Source organism: Octodon degus, unplaced genomic scaffold (assembly GCF_000260255.1).
Source record: "Octodon degus isolate 3935 unplaced genomic scaffold, OctDeg1.0 scaffold00033, whole genome shotgun sequence".
In the NCBI taxonomy this organism is placed as follows: domain Eukaryota; kingdom Metazoa; phylum Chordata; class Mammalia; order Rodentia; family Octodontidae; genus Octodon; species Octodon degus.
The window spans coordinates 1,237,537-1,249,691 of NW_004524609.1; the positions used below are offsets into that span (position 1 = coordinate 1,237,537).

The 12,155-nt window shown below is 36.8% G+C and overlaps 1 protein-coding gene and 1 pseudogene across 1 annotated transcript in view; one reads left to right on the top strand and one right to left on the bottom strand.

Moving 5' to 3' along the window:
- Efcab13 (EF-hand calcium binding domain 13) overlaps positions 1-12,155 on the top strand; it is a 120,255-nt gene that overhangs the window by 939 nt on the left and 107,161 nt on the right. The window contains exon 2 of the mRNA XM_023714109.1: positions 9,154-9,269. Within this exon, the coding sequence (XP_023569877.1) occupies positions 9,240-9,269 (30 nt within the window). The 5' untranslated portion in view covers positions 9,154-9,239. The remainder of the gene's footprint in view (positions 1-9,153; positions 9,270-12,155) is intronic.
- Positions 4,150-6,038, bottom strand: LOC101582421 (annotated as a pseudogene).

A 12,155-nucleotide genomic window follows, 5' to 3' on the forward strand; every position in this document is an offset into this window, starting at 1 on the left:
GGGGGGCTGTGGGGGGCCTCGCGGACTACAAGGGCTCCGAGGGCTCCAAGGGCTCTGTGGGCTGTGGGGGCCGTGAGGGCTCTGTGGCTTGGGAGGGGCGGTGAGGGCCGCGAGGGCGTGGCTGAGGAGCGGGCCTAGGACCTTCAAGGGCGGGTCTCCTGAGGGGATGAAAGAATGGGTGAGGAAAAGAATGCGGAGTGGTTCTAGGCAGAAGTGGAGGATTCCAGAGAGCCGCAGGGAGGGGCCAGGATGGGGTGGGGGGTGGGGAGGTTGCGAGCTGAGAGTGTGACCCATGGAAATGGCCGTGGTTCTGCACAGGTGGCTGGCACAGCGGCTGGGAAGTGTCGCTGTTTGCCATAGAACTCCAGTAGCTCACTTTAATCTTATGGACGGTATGTCTGTTTACATGCCTACTTTCCCCTCCTGGTTCCTTGACTCCTGAATTTGTGTCTGGAAATCTTCAGAGTGTAACTTCATGAGGTGGAGTTTTACTCAGTACTTGTCAGATATGTTAAGTGGGGGAGATTTAATGTTTGAATGTTCATTAAGGGCAGTAGATATAGTGGAGTTGTGTTCTGCAGTGGTTATTAATGGAGGTTTGCAAGGGGAAAGGGGGTGGTAGTGGCTTTGGAGGAAGTAAGGTAAAATAGGGGAAACTGCTATAGAAAGGGACCTAGGCAATCTTTAATGAAGATGCCTTCATTTCTCCTTCAGCTGCTACCTTCTCTTTCTCTTTACACAACTCCTTCAAAGAGTAGCCAGGTGTGGTGATGCATACCTGTAATTCCAGCACTCGGAAGGCCGAGGCAGGAGGATCACTGTGATTTGAGGCCAGCCAGGGCTACATAGCAAGTTCAAGACTAGTATGAGCTACATGAGAAGACCTTGTCTCAAAAACGAAAGACAGAAACCAACCAAACACCCCGCGAAAACAAACACACCAAAGAATTCCCACCAAAACCCAACCAAACAAATAAAAAAAATCAAAAAACAAAACAACGAAAAACCCTAAAGAGCATTCTTCTGGTTCTCTAGTTTCCTTTTCTGTTACCATTCTAAGGACATTGTCTCCTTACTGTACTACCCAAGTGGCTCCTCTTAACGTTGTGGGTACCCTTTACCTTGCCAAACCTAATGAGTCATTTGGTACTTTAAAAAAAAGTATGATAAACTCATACCTTTATTTACATCAGTGTTAATACTTTCCACGACTACCAAGTTTGAATCCGAAGATGAGAGGCACAATCCTAGTGATCACAATCACCTTAAAGTTGTCTAGATACCATTTTGGACTCTGGAGTTAATGTACTGAGAACAGCTACTACACTGAATTTATAAGCAAACCAGGAAACTTTATTTGGAGTAGCAGCTAAGCAGCTTTTCGTGGAGACTGAAAAAGGAAGTAGGGGAAGAATGAATTAAAAAGTACCCTTTAAAAATAATTTTAAAGGTTTAAAAATCCTTCACAGAATCTTAAAAGGCTACATTAATTCAACATTTGAAAGAGATGAAAATAATTTTTAGTAAGATTCTGGAGTAAGGGGCTGGGGAGATAGGAGATAGTAAGGGCCTGGCAAGCGCAAGGGCTTGAGTTCAATCCCCAGTTCCACCAAAAAAAAAAAAAAAAAAAAGGATTGTGACCTAAACCTAGGCCTTAGATTCCATACTTTCTCATTACAGATATAAATCTTCAAGGTATGTATATTAGCTCCAAGTCAACCAAATATAAAATAAGGCTAGGTTATCTTTCACTTTTTTATGCTCTAGATAATGAAGAGAGTAACGAATGTACTTATGATTTCTCCATTAAAAATGTCACTTGAACCATAACAATTTTCAAAGTAATCCGACTTAAAATCAGAGAATACATTTCCACTTCCTATAATCTACCTATATTTTAAGCAACTATGACAATAAATTTAACATTTTTGTTTAAAAGAGATCATTGTTCTTCCCAACTTTTACTTGAAATTGAATCCTTGTTATTAGTAATACTTAGACAAACTTCCCCTTCCAAGGCTGTAAAAATTGAAGGCATTAAATTGATATCTAAAAATCAAAGAATAGCATTATCTATGAAATTAATGTGTTGTATTCTGAAACCTGGCAGCAGAGATTATTTAAGGTGTACTAGACTAATGCTATATAAAAGATTCTGTATGTATATATACACGTATTTCCCCCTCAAGTAAGAATCCTTTTTTAAAAATTGACTCACTATTGGGCAAATGTTCAAATGCTGTTTTAATTCAGCATTTTGTCTCTCTTGAAAGAAAAATTGTTACACAAACATTAAAAGCGCAATAAGTTGGGGCCTGCCCCTTAGCTCAGCTCTTTAAGTGGCTGCTTCAACAAAGCTGTCAGGCTCAGGTTGCTGTGGTTCGATCCCCACAACTCAAGCCAGCCAAACCTGCCCTAAAGGCATTCGGAACAACAACAACAAAAAAGTGCAGTAAGTTAACAAAAGAAAGCTTTTGTTCAGCTTTTATATAAAAAAGTAAAAGAATTTATTCTCTAAAACAAAGTATAAAATAATGTAGAACAATGTTATAGCCCCAAGGAAAGCAGCAAAAGAAATCTCATGGCTAGGTTGTGTTTTCATGATCTTAACCCCATTGTTTCCTTGCTTTATGTGCCTTATTCTAAACAAAATCCATAAATACAAATTCAGGCCAATAAATTAGGAAAGTTATGATGTTTATAAAAATATAGTTTGCCTTTCTGTTAAATGTATTAAAAAAAGGAGATGTAGCAAACATAACAGCTCTTCCTGTGACTGTAGAAAATTTTATTAAAAAGGATAGGTTTGCCATATATGAAAACTTTCTTATATATTCTAAGGATATACTGAAAAGTCCAGTAATGAAAAACAGTGATGCCTATAAAGGACCATACTTAGCTGTATGAAATAAGCAATATTACTATCAACTGGCAGAAAAATATAAGTCCATGATATTGTACTCTATCTGCCATTAACAAGTCTGTACAGATTACTTGTCTTTTAAATGTAAGATTGGTAAAAATGCTACTTTTAACATTCAACTAAATACACCAAAACCAGACCAGAAAACTAGCTGATACTTAAAGGAGTAGCCTGAAGCCATGTACGACCTTTCTGTTATTGTTCATATTGAATTTTCTTTTTTCACAACCTTAATAAGTTCTATTCAGAATTTCTAAAGCATTTCTAAAGCTTTCCTATTCTAAATCATCTCTCAGTATGATGAATACTAAATCATAGCACGTTATGTTAACAGAATCCTGTAAGACACTGTTCTGATGTACCTTGGGGTCCGCTTCTCAGCTCTCTAGTGGTGATGCTATTTTGCTCATTGAACAAATACTTGTTCTGCTTATGGTGCACCCAATCTGATCTATAGACAAACTAGTCACAAGGCCATAGATTACAGCTCTAAAGCCCACCTGCTTTCTTTGCATCATTAAAACTTGAGAGGAGTTCCTTCTAAGTTAAATTTTCTAATATTCACAGTATGAAATGGTTTGAAGTAGGTAATCAAATTTTTAAGACTGAACTCAGTGGTCTTACATAGAAGCATAGAATACCTCTGGTGGAGTCTAAGGATTACTTCAGGGCAAGCTTCTTTCTGCTTACCAAATCTGAATTAGCTGTACCCACAAAACACATTTTGAAATTTGTTTCATAAAAATAAATTATAATTTTCATAATTAGATTATGACTCACTCCATATAAGTCCTAAAGCAAATAGAAAAAAAATTCCATCAAGTTCAAGTGGTAAGCTCAAGGTTTAAAGCTTATAAGAAATGAAAATAGGAAATGAGAGCTACACAGTGGGCATCTTGGGTGCAACATGCAATGATATGTATACTGCATTTTGTTAGCATGACAACTGCATTTCTACATTGAGAGAATATACGTGCATACTCTGATATACCATTCCTCTAATAAATATATATGTACCTCATATAAATACATTCTCATAGGAAACATTGCCTTTACATTAAATTGTCATTTTGCCAACAATTAGCACTGAATAACAATAAATTATGACTTACTGTTGTATAGTTTGAATTGCTAAAATATTACAGATGTTTACACAGAATTGTAGTAATATACAAAAACACAAATAAAAATCGGATAAAAATATTTAAAGCAAAAAGAAAAAGGCTTTATAACCAAGCAGCACAGACACTGGGAGGTTTAGGTCTCAGCAACAGGTTGTTAGATGTGTTGAAACCTGGTGGCTCAGGCTTACAGCGGAGGCCACTGGTAGCACTGGATGCCTTGGAAGCTCCTCTTGATGGGCCAAGCGTAGGTCTTCCTCTTCTGGAAGAAGGAGCTGGGTTGAGATAACCCATACTGCGATGATAATCCATCAGCTGCTCTGAGCGTTTCAGACCAACTGTGGGCTTCACAGCTTCAAACCTTTTCAATAAAACCACATTTTCTCTTTCAATTCTTTGTTGCTCCCGCTATCCATTAAGATCACCGTGATACAACTTAGGTGGATGGCCACTTGATCTTTTGGGCATTGTACTTTTGTTTCCTGGTTTTTCAGCCTGTCTTGAGAGTTCTTTCAAAAGCATCTGATTTTCTGATCAATCTGTCTCACCTCTTCTCTTGTGAAAGAGTAGTTTTCCCTAGGTACTGCTGAAGGCTGATCAAGGTGATATTTCTGTGGCTTTTTATCTAATTGCAGAAAAGCTTTTAAAAGATGTTTCAGGTCCGTTATGTTGTGTAAAATTTTTTGCTTATGCTTATGGTCAGAATTGGAATCTAATACTGGTGACTTTAGAATGAGACTACACCCATGCTTTTTCTTTTCTTTCTTGGCTGCTTCAAGCAGTTTGAATCATTTTTTAAAACCTCAATATCTTCATGTACTTGACTCACATTTTCTTGCCTTTTAACTCTTATTTTTATTGAGAAATAAATATGAATGAGAGAGTTTCACAGCTGATTAATAGGACAGTTTTGATAATCAGTATACTGTACATTGTTATCTTCTTAGTGGTTATTTACAGTACAAGAAGCAGACAGGATATTCTGTCCAAACACTGTTAGTACACCTCTTTCTTCTCATTGAATTAAGCAAAAGTAGCTGTAAATTTATCCTAACGATTTTGTATATATAAATACAAAATGATCTTTCCTTTGTATCTTTTTTTTTTTGTTAACTCTTACTTTTTGGTCATTTGAAGTACATAGTTTGAAAGACTGTACAGGGCTGATGTCTGCAGCTGATAAAGGACTCACATCTGAAACAGCGTCTTCAGATTCCTTGGTAGAACCAGCAATCTTTGCCTTCATGGTGAAGGTTGTGTTCCTGATTTATATTTTTGTTTTGGTGATAAGAGGGTTATCATGTGTTTCCTTGATGATGGACGTGAACGAGATTTAGAGATATCAGGTACTGCATCTGAACAGTCTGCATCTAAACTTGAAGATGAGGAAGACAAGGAAGAGGAGGAGGAGGAACCAAGTTTGGAAAAGTTTTTATTAATGCTTTATTTGTTTATTGGTAGAAACAGGGATTGAACTCAGGCCTTTGCGCTTGCCAGGGAAGCGCTTATTCATGCTTTTTAAAAGTTATGAGATGGCTTTGCTGACTTGACCTCACATGATGCTTTTTTCCATCATCAGTACTCTCTTCCCCATCTGTGTAGTAGTCATCCTCACATTTTACAGTTTTTGGAATTCTGTTTGGAGCGGGTAAGTGGATTTTATATCCTGTTGTAGCACCACACAGTTCTTGTGATCTTGAACTGGTCAATGATAAAGAACTTCTGGTTTCTATATCGTTCTCTACAGGTATTCCTCTAGAAAGATTTTCGCATTTCTTTCCTTTGTCAGTAAGGTCATTTTCCTTTTTTTGTATCCCAAATGCCAAGTTCACCTTTTCTATATCCTTATCTATTCTCTCTTTAGGGTCATCATTTTGCTTGTCAAAAACTAAGTTGTTTTCACATTTCTTTGCTTCTTCAAAGGCACTATAAAAAAAAAAAAAAAAAAAAGAATGGTCCACTTTACTATCTCATGTATCTCCAAACCGATCCATGATGTCAAAAGTGTGTCAGATTGCTTAGAGGTGCCCACGAGCTCCACGGTGCTAGGGAGGCTGAGTTGGGAGGCCAAAAGCCCTAGAATTCTAAACCAGCTTTGGCAGCAAAGCAAGACCTCTTCTAGGAGCCGGGGCATTCATGGGCTAGTCGCCTGGGTACTTGTTTTTTATTTTATTTTATTTATTTATTTATTTGTGTGTGTGTGTGTGTGTGTGTGTGTGTGGCCAGCTTAGCCCACCAGGGGGTGGGGCTGGCTGGCATGTGGTGCTGGGGGATTGAACTGTGGTCCCTGTGCTTTGCTAAGCTTGTTCTAAGTAGGTGCTTTAGACCACTGAGCCATCTCACCAGCCCCGGTACTTGTTTTTATCGAGGCTGCTCTTCCTACTGTTGAGTACTCTCATTGAAGTTCTTTCTTCACTAGGCATCCAAGGTATAGACCCACCTGATTTTCCATCTCACAGTAACTAGATTGCTTCTTTCAGTAGAACTTCAGCTCACTAGAACTCAATGCTTTCCACTCCTTGAGAATGCAAGCCAAAATTATTATTGTCTAGGGGCCCTGTGTCATCTTCCTTCTTTGCTTAACCTCTCAGATCTCCCTTCCTCCTCTGCCCTTTTCCTTGCTCTCTCTCCTTTACTTCCTGTGCCTTCTCCTGCTCTTTGAACATCCAGGCTCCATCTTGAAAATCAGGGGCTTTGCACCTGAACTTTTGGCTGAAGCTCACTGATATTCATTTACTCCTTACTTCAATGGTGGAAGGTCTGTATTCAGCAGTCTCTCAGTTGAGTGTTCCTTTGACATGCTTTATATTCCCTGCATTTATTTCTCTATACCACATTGCAGATTTCCACCTCCCCTTTTCTCATGGTAGTTATGACAGCATTCAATATATTTTATCTTTTTCTCCATTCTCAGACTAGAATATAAAATCTTTCTGAGGGCACTGCCTTCCCCCACCCTTTTGTATGCTGCTCTATTCCCAGGCCCTGGAAAAGAGCCTAGTGTATAGTGAGGATGCAGTAAAGTTATGTTTAATTCATGTATAGAAGGATGAAAGGACCAATGATTGGAGAATTCACATATATTAATTCCCTTCATCTCCTTTTCTTTTTTCATTTATTGCCTGTATATACAACTATGTTTGGTGCTGTAAATATAATTCCAAAAATAAATTACAAGTCCCAGTTTTTTAAAAGAAAAAGTCATTGATAGAAGAGCTATAGTTAAATACAAGTGCTTAATATAAGTTGAATGGTAAAGACCATAAGAATAGTGATAGTATGTGTGATGATAAGTGGTTTAGAAGTAAAAATTGAACTGGTTAGAGAAGATCTAGAAGAAGTTGTACATAGTGAGCTCTAGGGGAATCTGCATAGATTTCTAATATCTTGTTAGGGGAATTGGTGTGACTTTTCTATTTTAACATTTCGGGTTCAAGGAAAAGGTAATATTTCAGGCAATTTTATTTTATTTTTTATTTATTTTTATTTTTTTCTGATATTAATTCTATTGGGAAAGAAGTAGGAATCAGACAGTTTCAAAACAGGTCAATAGAATACTTACAATAATTGATACATTGCATATTGTTGTCTTTGTAGTAGTTATTCATAGTACAAGATGCAGACGTGCTATCTTGTCTATTTTTTTTACGTTCCAAATAGTTTATTTATTTCTTCCAAGCAGAAATAATTTTCCTTTGAAGAAATGCTTAATATTTGCATATTAAATTTGTGTGTCTTTTGTTTTTCTTTTTCTCTTTTTTTGTGGGCTAGTATATGGTCTACTTTATTTTTTTTCCATAATTTTATTGAGAAATAGCAATGAGACAGTTTCAAACCAAATTGGTAGGACAGTTTCAATAATTAACACATTGCATACATTCTTCCTAGTGGTTAATTGCTGTGCAAGATGCAGACTTGATATCCTATTTACCAACACCATTAGAACAAATCCCTCTATTCATTAAGAGAATGTAACTATATATCTATCCTAAGCACTTTGAACACAGATACAAAATGGACATTCATCTGTATTCCCTTTTTTTGTTAAGTTCCATCATTTAAATATGATAGGTGTGTAAACTCAGCAAAATACTCTAAAAGAGTCCAGTAGCCCATAATAGTATTGGATCTTCCGCTTGACTGGCAGTGTCAGAAATTGTTGACCTGAGTCCCCTAAAGCTCAACATAACAGCATGCTTTACTTATACTTCGTTTTTATATTTTTCTGCTGGGTGGTTAAGACCAAGGGAAAGCAGGACCTATGTAACAAGAGTTGTAGCTTTTGGAGGAAAAGGTAATATTTCAGAAATAGAAATGATTTTAAGGTACCATTTCTCTGTTAGATGCAGTATTAATACTTCATAATATGAAAAAGAAACCTAGCTGCAACTAGAATTGCAATATAATGTAACAGTGTAGTAAATCATCAAATGTGGCTCAGATATGAATAACACTGTGAAAAATGGGAATTTCTAAAGTGTTGGTTATATATACATAGTATGAAAGTTAAAGCCAGGCTAAAACATCTTTTGTCTACAGTGGTGTTGTTTTGAGAGGCCGTGTGGCACAGTGCCTAAGACCACGCACTATGGAGTTACGGAGTCGGAATTGCAGTTCCGGTTCTGATATCTGCTGGCTGTGTCATCTGGGGAACTTTGTATCTCTAAGTCTTTAATTTCCTCATCTGTAAAATAAGATGACAAGTTTTAAGGATAGCTATGAAGAGTAAATGAATTAATTCCTGTTGGAGTGTTTAGCACATCATAGCATTCAGTACTACAGTGATTGCTGTTTCAGCAGTTCTGATTATTAGTTCTCACTTGAATAAATAAATATAATTGGATTTTTCTGTTTTTTTAATGCCAGTTCACTTGCATTTCTCTGTTCCTTAATCACAAAATACAAAGTTAAATCTTTAAATGATTATGATTTATGATCTGCTAACTGCTCTTTGTAGCCTTTGTCCACATATTTGTGTGGGTGAAATTTATTAGGTATTATACCTTGAATATTACATCGAAGTGATGAATTCAGGTAGGTAAAATAATTACTTAAGTCTCCTGAACAAGCATATGATTTTTTTCCTCTCTGTTTTCCTCTTTCTGACAGGAAATCCTTTTGGGCTATTGCTCATTCCCATTTGTTAATCAAAGGCTTTGAATCCTGAAGGGCAGAAATTCTCTCTAAACAGAAAGATGGAAACTAAAGCACGTTTATTCTTCCAGGTATTTATTCAAGACAGCTTTTAAAGATCTCCTCCTTTTAAAATTAGTTTATATTATCATACATCCATGATTATTAAATAAATGTAGAGTGTGATAAAGTCCTCAGAACTGCCTGACAACTCAGACTCTGGAACTTAGTGGCCCTGTGCTGGACTGCCCTTAGCAGCCCAGCCAGTACTGAGAACGCTCTGTGGTGTGTGATGAGCTTGTGCTTAGGGCTAGGGGTCTGGGTAATTCTTCAAGTGATCACAGGATTTAAGCTGTCTTCAGAGTGGCTATATCATGGCATTTCCTACCAATGATGAAAGAATTCCTTTTGTTCCATGCCCTTGTCTTTGCTGATGTTAATGTTTTAGATTTTAGCCATTCTTTTTTGTTATTGGTGAATTTAAGTTTTTAAAAAATATATATGTTTTGTTGAGACAGGGACTCATTGTGTAGTTCAGGCTGGTTTTGAACTGACTTATGCAGCCCAGGCTGGCCTTGAACTCACAGCAGTACTCCTGCCTCATTCTCCCAAGTGTAGGGATTACAGGTATACACCACTACTCTAGGCCAAAAAAACTTATTTAAAATTGATGAATAATAATCATATTTATGGGCTATAACGTAAATTTTCTCCTATGTATATGTTAGTGACTCAAACTAACTTTTCTTTTTTTCCTCATAATTTTATTGAGAAACAAATAGCAATGAGGCAGTTTCAAGCCAAATCAAACTAACTTTTCCAGCACCTATCTTTTTTTGCATAATAATGCTAAAATATATTCTTTTATATATGCATTTTGAAATGTGCAGTACATTCTTATCATTATTATTTTGTGGTACTGGAGATTGAACCCAGGAAGTTCTGAGCTACACCCCAGCCCTTTTTTATTTTTTAATTTTTGAGACAGAATCTCACCACATTGCTTATACTGATCTTAAACTTGTGATCTTCCTGCTTCAGCCTGAGTACTTGGAATTTTAGCTGTGTACCACCATGCCTGGTACAATACATTATTAATAATGCACAGTAGGTCACTGTAAGTTCTTCCTTTAACCTACCTGAACCTTTGTACCCGCTAGTCAACATGTCCCCTTTCCCTGTCCCTCCTGCTCCCTGCCAGCCTCCAGTATATACATTTCTATGAGATGTTTCTATGAGATTAACATTTTTAGATTGTAGATATAAATAAGATTATACAGTATGTCTTTCTGTGTCTGGCTTATTTCATGTAGCATCATGTCTTTCAGTACCATCCATGTCATGAATGACAGAATTTCCTTCTTTTTAAGTCTGGTGTTCCATTATGTCTATGTTTTTACCCATTTATCCACTGACAGACATTTAGGCAGATTGTGGGGTATATTTTGGCTGTTGTGAATAAAGCTAAAATGAACATGGGAGTTCAGAGATCTCTTTAGCGTATTGATTTTAATTCCTCTGGAGATGTGCCCACAAGTGGGATCGCAGAATGGTGTGGTAATTTTATTTCTAGTTTTTTTTTTTTTTTTTTTTTTTTTTTTTTTTTTTTTTTTTTTTTTTTTGAGGAACCTCCATACTGTTTTCTAAACTGGCTATGCTAATTTATTTTTCCTATAATAAATTGTGCACAAAGTTTACCTTTTTCTTTATCCTTGCCAACATTTACTATCTTTCATCTTCTTGCTAATAGCTGTTCTGCCAGGGTGAGGTGATATCTCAGGTGTTGTTTTAATTTGCATTTCTCTAGTGATTAGAGATAGGGAGAATTTTCTTAAAAAAACTATTGAATTTGTGCATATTCTTCTGAAAATTATCTATTCAGATTCTTTGCCCATTTTAAAGTTATGTTCTTGTGATTGAGTCGTTTCAGTAATATTGTTTTGTATATATATTTGGCTGCTACTTTGCAAGTCTATAATTTGCAAATACTTTTTCCCATGATGTAGATTGTCTTTTCAATCTGTTAGTTGTTTCCTTTGCTGTTCAAGATTTTAGTTTGATGCAATACTAATAGTCTATGTTTGCTTTCTGTTGTTTGTGCTTTGAGGATCACATTTTTTAAAAAGTTAATTTCCCACACCAGTGAATAGAGTTTTACAATTTCTTTTCTTTCTTTTTTATTTCTTCATTTTCCTTTTTTTCCCATTTGGTATGCCTGTTATCCTTGATTGTCATTTGGACTGGATTCAGAGACTCCTGGAAAGGTAATGGGGTTCAGAGGGGATTAACCTCATGAATAGGGTAACCTGTTGACGGGCGTCTAGCTGAAGCAGCCATGAGAAGGCAGGGCCAGGAAGAAGAAATGCAGGCACGGGAGGTGTGGCCTTGGAGCCTGTAGCATTGTCTTCTCTGGAACTTTCCACCTGCTCTGCTTCTGTGGTGAAGTGAGCGTCATCTTCCATTGTATGCTTCTGCTGTGATGTCCCTGACTGACAGCCAGCCAGTCATGCAGTGAAGCCATGAAAGTGTTAACTCAGATGAGCTCCTGTCTTAAACTATGGGAGTCAGGTATTTTGTCTCAGCAGTGGGAGAGCTAACCAGTAAATATGATGTGAAGTAAGGGTCTAATTTCATTCTGCTGCATGTAGATATGCAGTTTTCCAGCTACCATTTATTTATTTATTCTCCATAATTTTATTGTGAAATAAGTAGCAATGAGACAGTTTCAAATCAAATTGGTAGGACAGTTCCAATAATTAACACATTGCATACTGCCTTCCTAGTGGTTATTTGTTGTACAAGATGCACACATCTTATCCTATTTACACATACTATTAGAACAAATCCCTGTATTCCTTGAATTAAGAGAATGTAGCTATATATCTAGCCTAACCATTTTGAATACACAGATACAAAATGGTCATTCATCTGTATCCTCTTTTTTGTTTAGTTCTGTCATTTAAATATTATAGGTGTGT